This window comes from Martes martes (genome assembly GCF_963455335.1).
Source record: "Martes martes genome assembly, chromosome: 17".
In the NCBI taxonomy this organism is placed as follows: Eukaryota; Metazoa; Chordata; class Mammalia; order Carnivora; family Mustelidae; genus Martes; species Martes martes.
The window spans coordinates 48507233-48524420 of NC_137905.1; the positions used below are offsets into that span (position 1 = coordinate 48507233).

General features: G+C 60.2%; 2 protein-coding genes across 2 annotated transcripts; both read left to right on the top strand.

Annotated features, from left to right (window-relative positions):
- Positions 1-1260: 1260 nt before the first annotated feature.
- TOMM40 (translocase of outer mitochondrial membrane 40) lies at positions 1261-11621 on the top strand. The gene is made up of 10 exons (XM_080828072.1): positions 1261-1389; positions 1487-1766; positions 2525-2592; positions 3050-3142; positions 3981-4082; positions 4164-4269; positions 9495-9617; positions 9731-9807; positions 9950-10052; positions 11005-11621. Exons 2-10 carry the CDS (start codon positions 1493-1495, stop codon positions 11142-11144), a joined length of 1086 nt encoding a protein of 361 aa, XP_080684198.1. The 5' UTR covers positions 1261-1389; positions 1487-1492; the 3' UTR covers positions 11145-11621.
- Positions 11622-13523: 1902 nt separating this feature from the next.
- APOE (apolipoprotein E) lies at positions 13524-16237 on the top strand. Its single transcript, XM_080828175.1, has 4 exons — positions 13524-13626; positions 14353-14402; positions 14853-15069; positions 15393-16237. The coding sequence occupies exons 2-4, from the start codon at positions 14360-14362 to the stop codon at positions 16111-16113; spliced, it is 981 nt and encodes a 326-aa protein (XP_080684301.1). The 5' UTR covers positions 13524-13626; positions 14353-14359; the 3' UTR covers positions 16114-16237.
- Positions 16238-17188: the final 951 nt, after the last annotated feature.

The window sequence follows — 17188 nt, forward strand, 5'->3', positions numbered from 1 at the left end:
ATGGGTTTCAGGCAAAAAACAAAAGGCCCAAAGATATTTAAAAAATAATAATAATTAAGTGAGGGGATAATGAGCGAAAACGCGTAAACCAAAAACGTAATGATGGATAACAGACGGAGAGGGGGAGGAGTCCAGGGCAGGGTAGTTGACAAGGAATGGCAGTCTAATGGGTGACGGACGGAAATAAACGGAACAAAGATAGAAATGGCAGTAATTCCGTCTGAGGGACTCAGGTTTAAAGGATAAGTGGCAAGTAAGTATAGGCCAAAGGCAAAATTACGAATAATGTAATAGCAGCTCGGGGCATTATGGGTAATAGAACCGAATGAATGAGCCAAAGGCAGAGGGATAACAGAGAAACAGGGCCGGCAGGCATGATGGGTAATGGGCCCAAAACATGATGGCTAATTAAAGAAGCGCTAGAAGGATGATGAAAGTGAACAGGCAGAAATGGGCTAAAGGTAGTTCAGGAAATGAAGCTGAAATGAATGGCGCAGAGGCATGCTGGGTAATAGGACAGGAATGAATGGGCCAAAGATAGAAGCCGCAGTGACGTAAGTGGAGGCGGGGAACAGAAGGCATGATGGGTAACAGAAGGGGTGGGTCTACGACAACTGTCGCGTTAAATAGCTAAGGGGCATTGTGGGTAAGAAGAAGCAGGACAGGGTTCACATCACCGGTTAGAATTCTCCCGAGGCACTGTGGGAAGGTCCAGCACTTCCGGTTTTCGGTCGCCGGCTCGGGACTAGGGGCCTGCCCCTCTGCCGCGGTGCCTGGTGGGACAAGGGGCCTGACCTTGCTGCCTAGCAGCCTCTGCCGCGCAACGCATCTTTACCCGTGTCCCTCGACCCTGGCACATTAGCCAATGAACGTACCAGAGCGATTACGTCACCAGGATTGGCCTCCTGTACCCGCCAGAGCCAGTCAGAATGCTCCAAGGATCCAAGCTGACCAGTTACAGTGGCAATTTCGCCGCGGGGCGGAGTCGAAAGAAGGGACGCCCTCTGGAGAGGGGCGGAGGCGACGAGTCAGTGGGCGTTTCAAAGTGCGCAGCGCAGACCAATGGCGGGCGAACACTGGAACCCGCGGCGTTGCGAGCCAATAGATGCGGTCTCCGCGGGCCAATTGGAAAGGCGGGGAAGTGTGCCTTGACCAGCCTGTGAGTGGGAGCCAATAGAAAAGGACGTCCCAAAGAGGTGGGTGGAACTCCCAGCCATGACACCAATTGCAAGGCCAAGCCTTGAAGCTAGTGGGCGGATCCCAGGGCATGCCGAACCAATGGGTTAGGCGGGGTGGGGCGACGGTGGCGGCGGCGGCGGCAGCGGGTTCGGTTGCGCGTGGCGCACGGGGTGGGAGCGGAGCCCAGGCCGGGTGCAGGCGCTGCCGCCAGTGAGAACCGGGGCCCAGAGCTGAGCGGGGTTTGGCTGGGACTGGATCCGGAGCGCGCGGGCCCTGACCTTCGCCCTCTGACCTTTCCCCCTTGCAGGCGACCATGGGGAACGTCTTGGCCGCTAGCTCGCCGCCCGCAGGGCCGCCGCCGCCTCCCGCGCCCGCCCTCGTGGGACTGCCGCCGCCTCCGCCCTCTCCTCCCGGCTTCACGCTGCCGCCGCTCGGCGGCGGTCTGGGTGCTGGGGCTGGCGCGGGTCGAGGTTCGGAACGGACCCCCGGTGCTGCGGCCGGCAGCGCCGCAGGGACCGCGGACGATGGGGCCTGCGGCTGCCTGCCCAACCCCGGCACGTTCGAGGAGTGCCACCGGAAGTGCAAGGGTGAGGGGCGACAGACCTGGCGGGGGTGTGAGGGCCCGGATCTCGGGGGGAGGGGGAGCACTCAGAGGACCTTGGGAATTGGCACGGACCATTGGAAACATGTAACAGAGCGTTAGGCGTTGACGTTAGGATCGAATGGTGGAACGTTGGACTTGGGGCATAGAACGATGGGATCGGATGGTGGAACCTCAGGATGGAGTGCCAGAGCTGCAGAGCAAAGCCCTAGGGACTTAAGGGAACCCCGGGAATCAGCCAAGCCAGCCTTCTTATGTGATCGGGAAGGAAACTGAGACCCAAGGTCATAGTGTCAGCAAGGGTCCAGTGCCGGGGTCGGAGTTGGGGGGTGAACCCAAGACTTCTGGATCTTGGCTTGGAACAATTATGATAGCGGAAGTAGAGGTGACTTATTGAGCAGTGTCCTGGCATTCAGTATATGTTAACTCATTAAATCCTTGCAATGTTTCCATGTGGTGAGCTTACACATGACATCTTACACGGGACAAGTTTGACATAGACAGTTACAGGGACTTGCCTTGGGTCACATGGGTAGTAAGTGGTGGCACTGGGATCTGGATGCAGGCAAAGAAAGGCCCTGGTCCTGGTCCTGAGTATTAGCTTAGACTGTCTCTTTATTGGTTGGGGTGCTTTGTGGGATGTTTTGCTTGTGGGTCCTCAGAAGGAGGAGAGCTGGGATGGTAGGGAAGGAAGGGATGAGAGTTGGGGTGTGTGTGGAGAGTGACAGCATTTCTCTTCTTCAGAGCTATTTCCCATTCAGATGGAAGGTGTCAAGCTCACAGTCAACAAAGGGTTGAGTAACCATTTCCAGGTGAGCCTTCCCGGTGCCCGTACTCTCCAGAGGTCATCCCAGCCATCTCCCTGCACCTACACATACAACCCCCTCAATCCCCCTTAAAGGGCTAGGCTCTTTGGCACCTGAAAAGACTCAGAGACACAATGCCAGTCTGCCTGCTCATTGGGTCCAGTGGAAGTGTTTAGGACCCAGAACCCAGGGATGTCCCTCCACCAGGCAGGAGTGAAGTACGGGTAGGTAGCCTTGTCTCCAGCTTATCTTTTCTTTGAGCGTCTAATCTAGTCAGGCTGAACCTCCCATTCTTTTCCCCCTGCCCTACCCAGAGCTGCCTGTCTTTCTCCACGGTGGGGAAGCCAGGTTGGCAAGTATCCCCATCCCAGGCTAGAAGGGAGCTTTGCTGGGGGCAGGTTCAACTGGGTTTATTGAGGGGTGGCCCACAGACTCCTCCCCACAGCCTTCCCTCCTCTCCCAGGTGAACCACACAGTAGCCCTCAGCACAATCGGGGAGTCCAACTACCACTTCGGGGTCACGTACGTGGGAACAAAGCAGCTGAGTCCCACAGAGGTGAGTGAGGTTCCTTTTGACATTTGTTCATTGTATCTTCTTCTGACCAATATGTAGCCAAGCACCAGGCAGAGAAAAGGTTGAGATGCCAAGGGTGTTGGGAAGTGGGGACTGTTTCTCCAAAATGCTTTGGAGCATGGTCACTCTTTCATCGCGAAGCACTGCTCTCTGCCCAGCCCTGTGCTGGGTCGGGGGTGGGGGTGGAGGGGTCACCAGACAGGGATGACCCAGAGTAGGCAGGGCTGAACTGCAGATCATGCAGGGCTTTGAATACCAAACAGGACATTTGGACTTTCTCTAGGGGGCAGTGGAGAGCCATGGAAACATTTGGACGGGGGAAAGGCATGACCAGATTTATGTGCTAGGACCATCCCTCAGGCTGCCATGCAGAGGCTGAGTTAGGGAATGTGGGTGAAACCAGAGGCGTGGAAGGAGGCGGGACTGAATTAGGTCTTTGCTTATTCCAACTATTGCCATTCAGTAAATTCGTTTATTCCACAGACCTTCATTGTACTCCATTCTGTGCCCAGCCCTGTGCTGGGCAGTGTTAGGGACAGAGCAGTGGCTGAAACGGCCCTGGGGTTCACAGTCTAGTAGAGAGAGGGAACAGACCTGTCCCCGGAGAGTGACAGTCTAGGGTAACCAGGACTGAAATGTGTGGGGTCGGGGGGAGCTCAGAGAGGCACCTGACTCAGCCTAGGTGATCAAGGAGGGCTTCCTGGAGGAGGAGACCTTAGTCTGAGGTTTTCTGACGCTAGGCTTCTCACCTAGGCTCAGCACACAATAGCGTTTTGATAATGCTAGTCCTCTGACTTCTGACCTTGCCTCCATGCCACAGGCATTCCCCGTGCTGGTGGGTGACATGGACAACAGCGGCAGCCTCAACGCTCAGGTCATTCACCAGCTGGGCCCTGGCCTCCGGTCCAAGATGGCCATCCAGGTGAGTGGGAGCCAAGTCAGCTGCTCCCCGCATCACCCCGAGCACCCAGCAGCCCTCTACACTCTCCCTCCCCCCCTACAGACCCAGCAGTCAAAGTTCGTGAACTGGCAGGTGGACGGGGAGTACCGGGGTTCTGACTTCACAGCAGCCGTCACTCTGGGGAACCCAGATGTCCTGGTGGGTTCAGGTAAGAGGCACGGGGCATGGAGGGAGTCCAGTCTCAGTCGCAGCTTTCCCGGCAAATCCGTTCCCTTCTCCAGACCTCCTTTTCTACCGTCTAGAAACGGTCAGGGGCAGGAGTGATTTTGAAACACCGGGCCGGATAGCACGGGGACCAAGCAAGTTGGTTTCAACGCCAGCTCTAGCCCCTGGCTTCACGGCAGCTGTATGCGAGTGCCCTCGCCCCCGGGGGGCCTTAGTTTCCTTGTCTGTGATGTCGGGGTACCTCACGAGGCTGTTGAAGAGGTTACTTAACGTTCTTTCGTGTGACAGACTTGAGGAGGCAGGGGGCCCGTAACGGGTCCCAGGGGAATGTGGGCTGCTTCTCTTACTTGTGGGGCTCTGGGATGCTTTCGGTGCAAGGATCCCTGGGGTTGGGTGGTGGGGGTCTCGTGCAGTTTGGGCAGGTAGTCTGAGTCCAAGACAGAAGCTGACAAGGAAAGTTCCTGTTTGGGTTGATGTAGACAGGGACCGCCTGACTTGCGCCTGTCTGTCTAGTCTCTTCTTGGTTCCCCTTTTTTGGGGTTTTTTTTGGGGGGTCTCTGGCTGTTTGTCTTTGATTTCTTGACATTCAGCGTGAGAGTTGCTGGGGCGTGCATTTTGTACATTCCACGCACCAAGGACGAGGGGAGGGAAACCAAGGAGCATTCAGCTTGGTCTCTGGGCACCTGGACACAAGCATTTAAAAAAAGGACGTCCGGTCATGGGGGCTGGGAAAGTTGAGGGCTTTGGGAGGGGTGCGTGAGGTCCTCAGAGAAAGCCTCCCTGTGTAGGTGATATCTGATAAAAGATCAAAGAGTTGAGGGCAGGTGCCAAGCAGGTTTGTGGGGAAAGAGCTCTTCAGCCCCATGCAACAGCCAATGCAAAGGCCCTGAGGCAGGGCCCTTGATTGGATTGCCAGAAGTGGGTGGCAGAGAGGGAGAGTTGGAAGTCACAGGGGTGAAAGGCCCAAATCAGCTGAGGCTCTATAGGACTTGACCCTTGACTCTGAATGAGTCAGGAGCCATGTGGAGGATTGCGAGCGTGAGAGAGACAGGAGCTGACTTGGCTTCTAATGGGACCCACTGTGCTGCCCCGCAGAGAGCAAACTGTGAGGGGCTCTACGTCGGGGGCCGTGGAGGGGTGAGGAGTGGTCAGGCCCATCCACTTTGAAAGCGGAGCCCGTGGGGTTGGCTGGTGATTGGGTGTGGGAGGTGAACGAGAGGAGTCGGGATGACCCCGTAGGTCTGGGCTTGAACGACGGGAAGGATGGGAGTGTGGGTTCCTGCGTTCATGTCTGTCCTGCTGCCATTTGCTCAGCCTTGGAGAGCCAGCTCTTGGGCACCCAGTGGCTTTGTGAAGGCAGGAAGCCCGAATCCCAGGGAGAGCCCTCGGTTCTGTCTGCTGGAGGCTAGGGATCCTCAGGGGCGGTATGGGCTCTGAGCCCTCCACCCCAAGGAAGAGAAGGGACTACCCTGGCAGGGAGGAGGGCAGCAGCCAGAAGGGGTGAGGATAGAGGGAAGGGCCATCCCGCCAAATCTAGGGGCTGGAGGGAGCTGGGCACGCAGGGCGTCGCAGGCAAGGCTGCACCCACAGGTCCCACGGGGGCATGAGGAACCTCAGGAAGAAACATGTCATGTCCCCTGCTGACCTGACGTCATCGCCCCCCTTCTGCTCACGTGCTCCCTGCAGCTGGGCCACATGAGCTTTTCTGAGACTTTCTGGAACTGCTGCTTTCTCTCTCCTCCATGACCTATCCCCGTGCTGTCCCTGCTGCTTGGAGCTCTTCTCTCTGGTCTTGACGTGGCTGAGTGAGTAGTTTCAGGGCACAGCTCACTCTCACAGAGGACACAGCTCACTTCTTCCACGAGGAAGGCAATGCACGGTCAGCATCGCGTCGTCTCCCGTTGCCCCACACCCCACTGGGGCTTCGCAGTGCTTCCCCCTCCCAGGGATGTCCTTGCTCTGATCCCCTGCCTCCCACACTAGGGTGGCAGCCCTTCTGGGACAGGAACTTGCTTGTCTCACTTGCCACTCTGCGCCGAGTGCCTGGAACCGTGGCAGGAACAGAGCAGGCACTGAGAAAATCACGGACAAGAGAGCGAGTGGTGGTAGTGGCATGTCCCGTGTGTTGCTTCCTGCCCGCGGTCAGGGCCCTAGGCGTGTGATGCGCGTCCTCTCCTTCAGCCATTCTAGGCACTGGGAATAGAGCAGTGAGGAGAACGGCTTGTTGGATTCTGTCAACAGCCCTGTGAGGTAGGTGCTGCCATCGTCCTCCTCCTGCTGAGACCCAAAGAGGGGAAGCGCTTCCCAAGGACGCGCAGCGGGTCAGACTCTGGAATCCGGGCTTTTCTCTGGCCCTGGGCACCCCCACCCCCACGTGCACTCGCCCTGCATCGTCCCCTGCTTCCCAGCACTGGCCTCGGGGTCCCTCTTCCCTGGAGCCCAAGGCCACCGTGGACGTTTTTTCATCTCTTAAGTTCTTTTCATTTCCTTTGATGACACTGATAACATCATCTGTCACAGGGGCACAAAAGCGGAGACCCCTCCGGCAAAGGACCGGAGTGGGAGAAGCCGTCTTCAGCCCTCAGCATAAGGCCGGGTGCACGGTTGAGGTTCTCCCTGTGTTGGAGCGCCGTGTCCCGCAGCGGGCAGGGGCTGTCCCTTTTCCTGTCCCCCATTTCACAGGTGAGGAAAAGGAGGCCCGGGGTGGAGTCAGGCGCCCAGGCTCACACAGCCAGGAAACCCAGAAGCCGGACTGCGAATCCTGGCCTAACCCAAGGGCCTGTATTCCTTCTCAGTTCCCTCCCAGTGGCCTCAGCCACCTTCGGAGAACCTAGCATGTGCCCAGCCAGTGACTTGAGACAGCCCTCTTGGGAGGGCGCATTTTATTCTAGCTTTTCTTACATTTTATTTATTTATTTGCTTGAGAGAGAGAATTAAGGGGAGGAGCAGAGAGAGAGAGGGAAAAGCAGGCTTCCCACTGAGCAGGGCTTCGGACTGGTGAGGTCCTTCGCGGCCACTCCCCACGCCGCAGAATGGCCCCCACTTGAGAAGTGCAGGCCCTCTCGGGGAGCCCCCGGGCCTCAGGGGGAGGTGGGGACGACCAGGACGACTGGGTGTGGACACAAGTGGGAGGGACCAGCTGGGTTCAGGGACTACTGGTACAGGAAGGAGGGAGGACTGTGAGGAGCCGCAAGCAGGGCAGCCCCCAGGAGAAGGGGCCCGGGGCATGGGCTTGGGGAGCAGGGAGAATGGGGTGAGCTGGGGAAACAAGCCAGGTTCCGTGGGGAGCAGGAGAGGGACAGGCAGTGGAGAGCACGTTCCGACCCCAGTTTTTAGACTCTCAGTGGCCTCTGTATCCCCGCCCGTTGCAGGGCAGGGGGAAGGTGAAAGCAGGGAGTTCAGGGTTGCGGGGTGGGGGGTGACTGCCCTGGTCCCATGGTGACCGCAGCTCCTACCAGGGGCATGCTGGAGAGAAGTAGCCAAATCCAGGAAACACTGAGGTGTGAATACGTATTTGGCCGGACTGAGCAGGGGAGAGGACATGCCGGACGGGAGGGACAGCACGTGCACAGGGAAGAGGGAGCTCCTCGTGTTCGCGCTGCCCAGGGGGACATGGCTGGCTGTGTCAAGGAAAGAGAAAGGGGCTCGGGTTTGAAGCTGGAGCCTAGCCATGCAGGACCCTGCGGCTGGGTCTCCTGGGCACTGGAGAGCCATGGCAGATTCGGAGCAGGAGGAGAACGGGGTGTGAGGCGTGTGCATGAATAGGATCCCGCTGTGTTGCAGGCGTGATAGCTTGGAGAGAGCGAGGCAGACCAGGAGATCGGAGGGAGGTTCGGGGGTCCCCCAACTCTAAGTCCCAGTAGGTGCCAGAGCTGAGAGGCTGGAGACCCCGAGTTGAAGTCCCAGTCTCTCTGGGAGCACAGACAGTTCCTCTTCCCTCAAGGGTCACATTTCCCCTGCACTGAATGAGGGGACAAGCCCGGCCCGGGGCGTGCCAGGAGTGGCCTCACTGCTGGCTAGAGGGGCTGACCCCAGTCTCCTGCCCTAACGGGGAGGGAATGCACAGCAAGGCTCACAGAAGCCCAACAGGGGCTCCTGACCACACCTGCCCCAGAAGACACAGCACCAGAGCCACGACCATGAACCCTGAACCCATGAACCCTCCCCAGCCCCACTGGCAGCCTCCATCTGGAATGGGAGAGGCCCCTGACCCTGTGCACCCGTTCCCGCTCTGTCCTGTCCCTGTCCCAGTGTCCTGGCTCTCCCCTTGTCCCTCAAGCCTCTGCGCTCAGCCCTTCCCCTGTTCCTCTGTGTCCCTGCCCTGCCTTCCCCTTGCCTCCATCCTCCTCTTCCTTGCTGGCTCGTGACCTCAGCCCAACTACGTCCTCTTCATTTCCCCTGGGAATCTTCCAGCCTTCTCTCCCTCCCTCTCTGATCCTGTTTCCACTTCTCCACGTAATTCCCTCGTTTTTTCCTTCATCATCACTCCCTCTGTGTCTCCGACTCTCTCCCTCCCGGTTCTCCTGTAGCTCGCATTCGTGGTGTCTACGCTCCTGGGCTGCAGAGACTCTAGGCGTGAACGCTTCAGACCCTGGGCTCCAGGACTCCAGCCCAGCAGCGGGCGGTCACTTGTTAGCCATTCCCAGGAGGTCTTGGGGCTGTCCCCGCTGCCAGGAGGTGGGGGGTGCCAGCTGTAGGCCTCAGCGTGGCCAGTCCTAGCGATCCCAGAGCGCCGGACACTGCCCTGTGCCTTAGTAACTCTGTGAGACTCCAGTGCCATCTCGGGAGGTAGTCCCGTTGACAGAGAAGTGACCCCAGTGGCCTGCCGTTACTCCGTCAGCCAGTGGTGGTACTGGGGTTGGAACCCAGGCTGTCTGACCCCCGGAGGTGTGCTCATCACAGCCCTGCCTGCCCTCCAGCCTCTCCCTGGCGGCAGAGGGGTTCAGAACCCCGGCTTGAGAAGTGAAGAAGGGCAGATTCTGCCCCTGGCGTAATCTTGTGACAGCGGGTCAGTGACTCACTCTCTTAGCCTCTGCAGATGGTACCAAATGAATGCCCGCCTCATGGGGCCTGGGAGGCCTGAGGGGTAGGCCCTGAGCCCCCAGCAGGGACGCACCTGGAGGGCTGCCTGGAGCGGGAGTCTGGCTCCACAGAACCTGACCACCAAGCCAATGTGATGCCCCCTCCTCCCCCCCATCTCACCCGCAGGAATCCTCGTGGCCCACTACCTCCAGAGCATCACGCCGTGTCTGGCCCTGGGTGGGGAGCTCGTCTACCACCGGCGGCCTGGGGAGGAAGGCACTGTCATGTCTCTAGCTGGGAAGTACACATGTGAGCCTGGGGGCCGGGGGGCGGGGCCGGGGGCCAGGGTCCTGGCTTCCACGTGCCCCGAGCCCCCTTGGTCACCTGTACCCGTCCCCTCCCTTCCGCCTGCTCTGTCACAGTGAACAACTGGTTGGCGACGGTAACACTGGGCCAGGCGGGCATGCATGCCACCTACTACCACAAAGCCAGTGACCAGGTGAGCCGGATCGGGGATCCGTGGTGACGGCATGCTGTGCGGGCATGGGCAGTCAGGGACCCCCCTTCCCCCCCACACCCGGCGTGACCCCAGGGGTCCGGCTGGGGAAGCTGACTCTTGCGCGTCACCATGGCCCCTCCAGCTGCAGGTGGGCGTGGAGTTCGAGGCCAGCACAAGGATGCAGGACACCAGTGTCTCCTTCGGGTACCAGCTGGACCTACCCAAGGCCAACCTCCTCTTCAAAGGTACAGGCCTTGGTTTCCCCACTTGGAAACAAGGAGGCGTCAGGTGACTCAGCCCAGAGTGTGCATGTAGGCCTAAGCAGGTGGTAGAGGGGTGCGGGCCGCCCCTTCTGGGGGGACGCTTGTTGAGAAGGCGGGTGCCTGGCCCTGGGCTTGGCACCCACCACACCCACTCCTCGCCCCACCGCTGACCCTCTCCCGCCCCACACTTGCTGCTCCTCATTGTTTTCTCACAAGTGGGAGGCAGCTCAGGGGGCCCCCAGGCCACCCCATGCCTCTGCCCGGAGTAGAGACGGGCTCCCTTAGTGTACCATCACAGCCCCCCGCCGGGCCGGCTCCGAGTCTGAGGATAAGTTCCGAGCCTTTCTTCTCGGACCTCAGCGGTTCTCAGGTTGGCGGTGTGAGAAGGGTGGCCCAGGAAGCCGCCTCCAGGCAGCCTCGGGCAGGGCCCCGCAGGCCCCGGGAACTGACTTGTCTCTGAAGCTGACCTTCCATGCTGGCCTCTCCGTCCCTGTCTCTGCGGTCAGCCTGGCATTGGAGGCTGCGTTTGGGTCTCAGCTCCGCTGCTCCTCCGCTCCCGTGGCCCCACACCCGTGTCTGGCGCACGACCCCTAGGGGGTTGTCTGTTTCGCAGATGCTGAGCACCTGCCGTTGTGCCCAGGCCGGGCCCTGTCCTCCCAAGGCGAAGACCTGGTGTGGTCAGGATGGGGATGGGAGGAGCCCGTGGTGTGGCCGAGGGTTTTGGGGCAGGAGGGATTGTCGTGCTAGGGGAGGGAGGACGGCTAAGCCAGTTGCTCCCAGGGCCAGAGAACTTGGGGTTCGGGAAGAGGTTTCCAGGTGTGGTCAGAGGTCTAGAAGCCAGTAGTCTGGCTGGTGGGTATCCAAGGTGGCCTGGAGCATGACTCCACAGGGACGGGGCGGGAAGCTGGCTCGCAACACAGCTGTCTCCCTGCAGGCTCCGTGGACAGCAACTGGGTTGTGGGCGCCACACTGGAGAAGAAGCTCCCGCCCCTACCCCTGACGTTGGCCCTCGGGGCCTTCCTGAATCACCGAAAGAACAAGTTCCAGTGCGGCTTTGGTCTCACCATCGGCTGAGCCCCTCCTGGCCCCCGCCTTCCACCCTTCCTCCTTCAGATCCCACCTCCCCCTGCCATGGAGGGGAGACCTGAGCCCTCCTCCCCCTCCCTTCCCTCCCTCCTCAGGGGTCAAGGGGGGTAGTGGAAAGGAGGGGACCCATCACCCCAGCAGCTGAGGGGGGGAATTCTGGAACCACGGGCGCTCCAGGATTCGGAGCACTAGGGGCAGGGCGCCCAGTGGGCCTGGAGTCCCGGAGGGGATTCCGGAATCGAGGGGCATGCCAGATTCTGAGCACCAGGGGCAGAGGTGGCCAGACAACCTCAGGGAGGTGTTGGGGCGTCCCAGTCCCCCCAAAGGGCCCTGAGCCTGGCCCTGAGGGGGCAGTAAGAAGAGGAGCTTCCCCATCCCCGGTCAGTCCGCCTCCGCCCACTTTCCCACCCATCCCTCAGTATAAATCATGTTTATAAGTTATGGAAGAACTGGGACATTTTACAGAAAAAAAAAAAAAACCAACAAAAAATATACATGAAAAAAGCCAACTGGGTGGCATGTGTTTTGCTGTGTGTGTCTGCCCCCCCTTTTCCCCAGTCCATGCAGACGGACCTCACGGGGGCCAGCAGGGGGCGCTGCAGGGCGGGGGGCCAGGAAGTCCAGCCTGGCCTGAGTTCACACATCCTCACTGTGACTTGCGTGACTTCGGCTGGGACATCACAGGCCCTCCCTCACCAGCAGGGCTGGGTCTTGTGGTCACACCCCAGCTTGTCCAGGCCGGAGAGGCAGCCAGAAGATTCCCCCGCCAAGCTACAGGAGCAGGGGTGATGTGTCTGCAGGAATAAGGGTGCAAGCTGGGACTCCCGTGGGCTTTTCGGGTTCCAAAAGGGGCAGAGGACAATGTATTAGGACCTCTTTGTGACAGAAGTCCAGAGCCCTCAGAAGCCTCACAGGGATCACAGCACCTGGAAAGACCTCAGAGCCTGTTAACTCTGCCTGAGGGGGCAAAGGGCTTCTGGACTTCTGGACCTCGGGAGAGGCGCTGGAGTCCGACCCTGGGCTGGCTACAGACTTCTTGGCTCACGTAGGTGGGGGGAGGTAGAGGTGTGGGTTTTGTCCACCCAGCGTTCCAGGAAACTCTCCCACCCCTGACTTCAGACAGGAACAGAAACCCTGCCTGGCACGCGCACACACGCATGGGGTTTGGGGAGGGAGGCCCTTGAACAGAGATGACCCGGAGAAGCCACCCTGTGGGACCCAGCACTGCCACACCCTCCGGGGAGCAGGAATGAAGCCTGGCCCTCCTCTCTCGTGTGGCCTCCCCCCAACCCCCCAACCACCCCCCCCCCAGCCCTCAGCTGAAGCTAGGCTTCCTAGTGGGACAGCTGGGACTCACCAGCCTGCCTGGGAAGATGACCCAGTGGCTGGGAAGGTGACTGCTCCTGGGGCCAATCAGCAGGTCGTGCCAGGAACAGCTCTCAGGATTTTGTACGCACAGCGGCTTGCATCACTGGATGGTGGTGTAAGTGTGACCGTTTTCCTAGGTCTTGTGGACCAAGAAGTAGGGTGGTCAGATAGCCTTGATCATTTGCCCAAGGTCATGCAGTTGGCAGAGCCCCGATTTAGGGCCAGACCATTTTGTTCCAGAGTCCGCAGTCCAGAAGGCTGGGATCTACAATGTTGGTTAGGGAGAAGAGCTGGGATCTTCATTCTGCAAATGGGCAGGGGAGCTCAGAGGGCTGCTCACCTATGCCCAAGGTCACAGCCAAAGAGGGAACGAAGAGGGACGCCTGGGTGGGTCAGTCGTCAAGTGTCTGCTTCAATTGGGTCATGATCCCAGAATCCTCGAGCCCCTCATTGGGCTCCCTGCTCGGCAGGAAGCCTGCTTTTGCCTCTCCCACTCCCCCTGTTTCTATTCCTCTGGCTGTCAAATAAATAAAAATCTTAAAAAAGAGAGAGAGAGCGAGGACCAAAACCCAGGTTTACACAGTCCCCACCCCTCCTATCCCGTCTGTTTGGACCTCTGGAGCCCTTCTCCCTAAGTCCCAGGAGTCTGGACTCCTAGCCATCGCCCCTCAGAACCCAGGAATCCAAGCCCCTCAGCCTTCTCTTTTCCTCTGACCCAGGATTTCGGCCCCCAGTCCCCACTCCAAACTTTATTTATCCATCCACAGGAAAAGAGAAAGGAGGGGAATGGGCGCTTCCTTTCCCTGGCATTCCTAGCCCCCCAGAACGGAGGAAGGTGCCTGAGTTACTGGGTAAAATGTCACCTCCCTTGGGGGAGCCGTTGGGGGGGGGTCATCACACTGCCTCCAACCCCCACCTCCTTCCCCCCTGCCTGCTGTGTGAAGGGGGGGGACAGCCCACCTCGTGACTGGGGGCTGGCCCAGCTCGCTGCCGCCCAAGAGGAGTGGGCGGGGCGGGGGGAACAGTATAATTGGACGAGTCTGGAATCCCTGAGTCCTACTCAGCTCAAGCAGAGGCGAAGGAGGAGGTTCCCTGGGAGCCGGTGAGAAACACAGTTGAGGGCATAGAGACCTGCTCAGGGCTAGTGTGAGGGACGGGCTGTGGCGGAGGGGACGGTCCTACCCCAGGGTCATGGGGAATGAGGAGGGAAGCCGGGGTTGGACCTAGGCAAGGAGTGGGGCACAGGGTCTTGGCTGGATGAAGGTGGGATGGGAGGAGCAGAACCTGGTAAGCCGCATCAAGAGTCCACGAATGGTCAGTGTCATTTATTGAACACCTCCTGATGCCCCCTCAGATCTCCATTAGCGGGAGATGCGGGGGCAGGGGTGGCAGCCAGGTAACTAGAGCACTCATCTTTCGGGGAGGACTTTTCAATGAGAATTAAGTTAGCCGGTAGATGGAAGGTGACGTTTGAATGTGAAGCTGGGGCTCAGAATGTGAAGGGAGGATAAGGAATGTGAGGCCAGAATTTATATGCCACTGTTGGGGCTCACAGGGAACTTGGGGCAGGGTAAGTGGAATTTGAACCCTCCAAGAGGCGGATGGAATTTGGGCCACGCAGGCCGACCTGGGGATGGGGAGATAAGACAAGACAATGAGGGAGTTAAATAAACAATGGAGGGACGGTTTGGTAAATGTTTGTGATTGGATTAGGTTGATGCAGATCCTGGGGCCGCCGGCGTGATTGGGAGGTTGGGGCTCCGGGTGGGAGGGGTCCCCGCTGGCTGCTGATTGACTGACGTGTCTCACTCAACCTGACCCGTCGCAGACTGAAGATGAAGGTTCTGTGGGCGGCGCTGGTGGTCACACTCCTGGCAGGTATGTGGGCAGGGCTTGCTCTGGTCCCTGCCCTTGCCCCTCCCATCCACGCCTGTACCCCCCTTTCATCCCTGGGTCCCTCCTCCCGCTGGTATGTCGTCGTCTTGAAGGGAGGCCCAGGTGTGAGGCCTCACATCCACTGGCTCTGAGTGGCTTCTTTTACTCTCTCTGGGCCTCAGTTTCCCCACCCTTAAAATGAGAGTCATAACAGTTCCCAGTGCTTTGTTGTCAGGCAGACAGAGAGCTCCAGATTGGTGTCCGCTGAGACTAGTTCTCTTCACAGCATGGTCCTGCATGCAGCAGACACAGACCCTCAATATACACCCCTCCCTACCTGCTCCCTGCCTGCCAGTGCTCTAAAGAAGCCCGGGAGCATTTATGGAGCACCTGCTGTGTACCAGGTACTGTGTGCCTGGTGGGGGTGATGGCTGTGAACTTGGTCCTGTGCAGGATGCTGGGCCGATGTGGAGCCAGAGTCCCCGCTGGAGGGGCAGCCGGAGCCAGAGCCGAAGCTGGAGCGGGAGCTGGAGCCTGAGGCCGGGTGGCAGGCTGGTCAGCCCTGGGAGCTAGCACTGGCCCGCTTCTGGGATTACCTACGCTGGGTGCAGACGCTGTCTGACCAGGTGCAGGAGGAAGTCCTCAGCAACCAGGTCACCCAGGAACTGACGTGAGTGCCCCTGCCACTCCCAGAGGCCAGTGCCTTCTGGACCCCCCGCCGACCCCGCTCTGGGTTTCTTCGTGTCCCTGCCACCAACTCTTTGGCATCTCTGGTCATGTCTTGTTTCCTCTTTCCGTTTCGAGCTCCTGGCTTGATGGACCCTCCCTGCCTCTGGCCACCCGTTGTCGCACCCTTCCCTTTCATCTCTGCTTCTGCCCTGGCCCTGTCCCCATCTTGCCTCCCCTCCCTCACCGCCCCCCCCCCGCCCCCGGGGTTTCCTGCTTCTCTTTCCACCCTCCGTACACACGTGCTCCTGCCCTCTCGGCCCCCAGGGTGCTGATGGAGGAGACCATGAAGGAGGTGAAGGCCTACAGGGCGGAGCTGGAGGAGCAGCTGGGTCCCATGGCCTCGGAGACACAGGCCCGCGTGGCCAAGGAGCTGCAGGCGGCGCAGGCCCGGCTGCGCTCGGACATGGAGGACGTGCGCAACCGCCTGACGCAGTACCGCGGCGAGGTGCAGGCCATGCTGGGCCAGAGCACCGAGGAGCTGCGGGCGCGCTTCGCCTCCCACATGCGCAAGCTGCGCAAGCGGATGCTGCGGGACGCCGAGGACCTGCAGAAGCGCCTGGCCGTGTACCGCGCCGGGGTGCGCGAGGGCGCCGAGCGCAGCGTGAGCACCATCCGCGAGCGCCTCTGGCCGCTGCTGGAGCAGGCCCGCACGCGGCACGCCAACGTGGGGGCCCTGGCCACCCAGCCGCTGCGGGAGCGGGCCGACGCCCTGGGCCAGCAGCTGCGCGGGCGGCTGGAGGAGGTGGGCAGCCGCGCCCGCAGCCACCTGGAGGAGATGCGCGAGCAGATGGAGGAGGTGCGGGCCAAGATGGAGGAGCAGGCCAACCAGATGCGCCAGCAGGCCGAGGCCTTCCAGGCCCGCCTCAAGAGCTGGTTCGAGCCCCTGGTGGAAGACATGCAGCGCCAGTGGGCTGGGCTGGTGGAGAAGGTGCAGGCGGCCATGGGCACCAGCCCCACCACGGCAGCGCCGGTGGAGACACAATGAGTGGGCCCCGCCCGCGCCGCGGGGTGCGCCCCGCCCCTGCCCGCACCCCCTGCTCCCCTGGCCCCGCCCCGGCTGTCCTTCTGGAGGGCCCTCGCTTAATAAAGATTGACCAAGCCCCACCGCACCTGCTGGACCTCCATGTGTGATTTCTCCGGACTTGGCGCCTCGGTTTCTCTTTCCGCACCACGCTGGCCACGCAGTTCTGTCCTGTCCCCTCTGCTGTCCGTTGGCTCCCTTCTGTCCCTTTCAGAGTCTCCCTTTTTGCTCTGTTGCTCAGCAGCGCTCGCTCGATCCTCTCTACTCTCTCTGTCCCTTCGGGCTCTGAGACGTGGTTCGAGACCAGATCCATCCCTGGGGTAGATACGGTGGTCGCCACTGACTACGGGGACTGGGGGTGGGCTTGCTCAGCTCGGGATACCAACTCGGTGGAGCTGGGACCCCCAAAGCCACTGCTGTTAGTTTTAAGCCCCTATTGTGGCTCCTGTCCTACCTGATTCTGCCTCCTGCCTTCTCCTGGCTGCCTGGCCTGCTCTGGCGGAGGCTTTGTTTTTCTGGCTTCCGGTCCCCCCCTCCCAACCCGGACCTCTTTGAACTCTTTCTCCTTCAGTTTTTCACCGGCGGGCCGCGGCTTTGCCTGTTTCTTGTTTCCCTTCTCCCCCTATCTGGATCTGTTCTCTCCACCCTCTGTCCTACTTGGGCCCTCTCTGGCTTTCACCTTCCGTCTGGGTTTACAGGTGTCCTCATTGGAACTGTTTCCCTGCCCTTTGCTCCCTCATCCTCCTCCCCTCTGCCTTCCCGCTGGGTGGCTGATGTCTATCCAACAAGCCTACTGGGTGCTGGATCCTGGCTGGAGAGAAGGTGGCTGCCCATCCCCCCCCACCCCCCATGAGGGGCTGCACCACCCCACCCCCCAGGTAGAGTCCTGGGGTCCGCTGTTGGGAGCCAGTTGGTTGATACTCTGCAGCAGTAAGGACGGGGCCCCGGAGATGCCCGCTGGCATTCTCTCCCACCCCCTCAATTCTCAGAGGAGGGGAGCAGGGTTCCCAGCCCAGGGGACAGGCTGGGGCTTGAACTT

Excerpts from the sequence above, each read along its gene's own strand:
- TOMM40 (XM_080828072.1), top strand. The coding sequence starts at position 1,493 with ATGGGGAACGTCTTGGCCGCTAGCTCGCCGCCCGCAGGGCCGCCGCCG. Across the intron at positions 4,270-9,494 it reads AGATGTCCTGGTGGGTTCAG|GAATCCTCGTGGCCCACTAC; the intron begins GTAAGAGGCACG and ends TCTCACCCGCAG. Across the intron at positions 9,808-9,949 it reads ACCACAAAGCCAGTGACCAG|CTGCAGGTGGGCGTGGAGTT; the intron begins GTGAGCCGGATC and ends TGGCCCCTCCAG.
- APOE (XM_080828175.1), top strand. The coding sequence starts at position 14,360 with ATGAAGGTTCTGTGGGCGGCGCTGGTGGTCACACTCCTGGCAG. Across the intron at positions 14,403-14,852 it reads GGTGGTCACACTCCTGGCAG|GATGCTGGGCCGATGTGGAG; the intron begins GTATGTGGGCAG and ends GGTCCTGTGCAG. Across the intron at positions 15,070-15,392 it reads CAGGTCACCCAGGAACTGAC|GGTGCTGATGGAGGAGACCA; the intron begins GTGAGTGCCCCT and ends CTCGGCCCCCAG.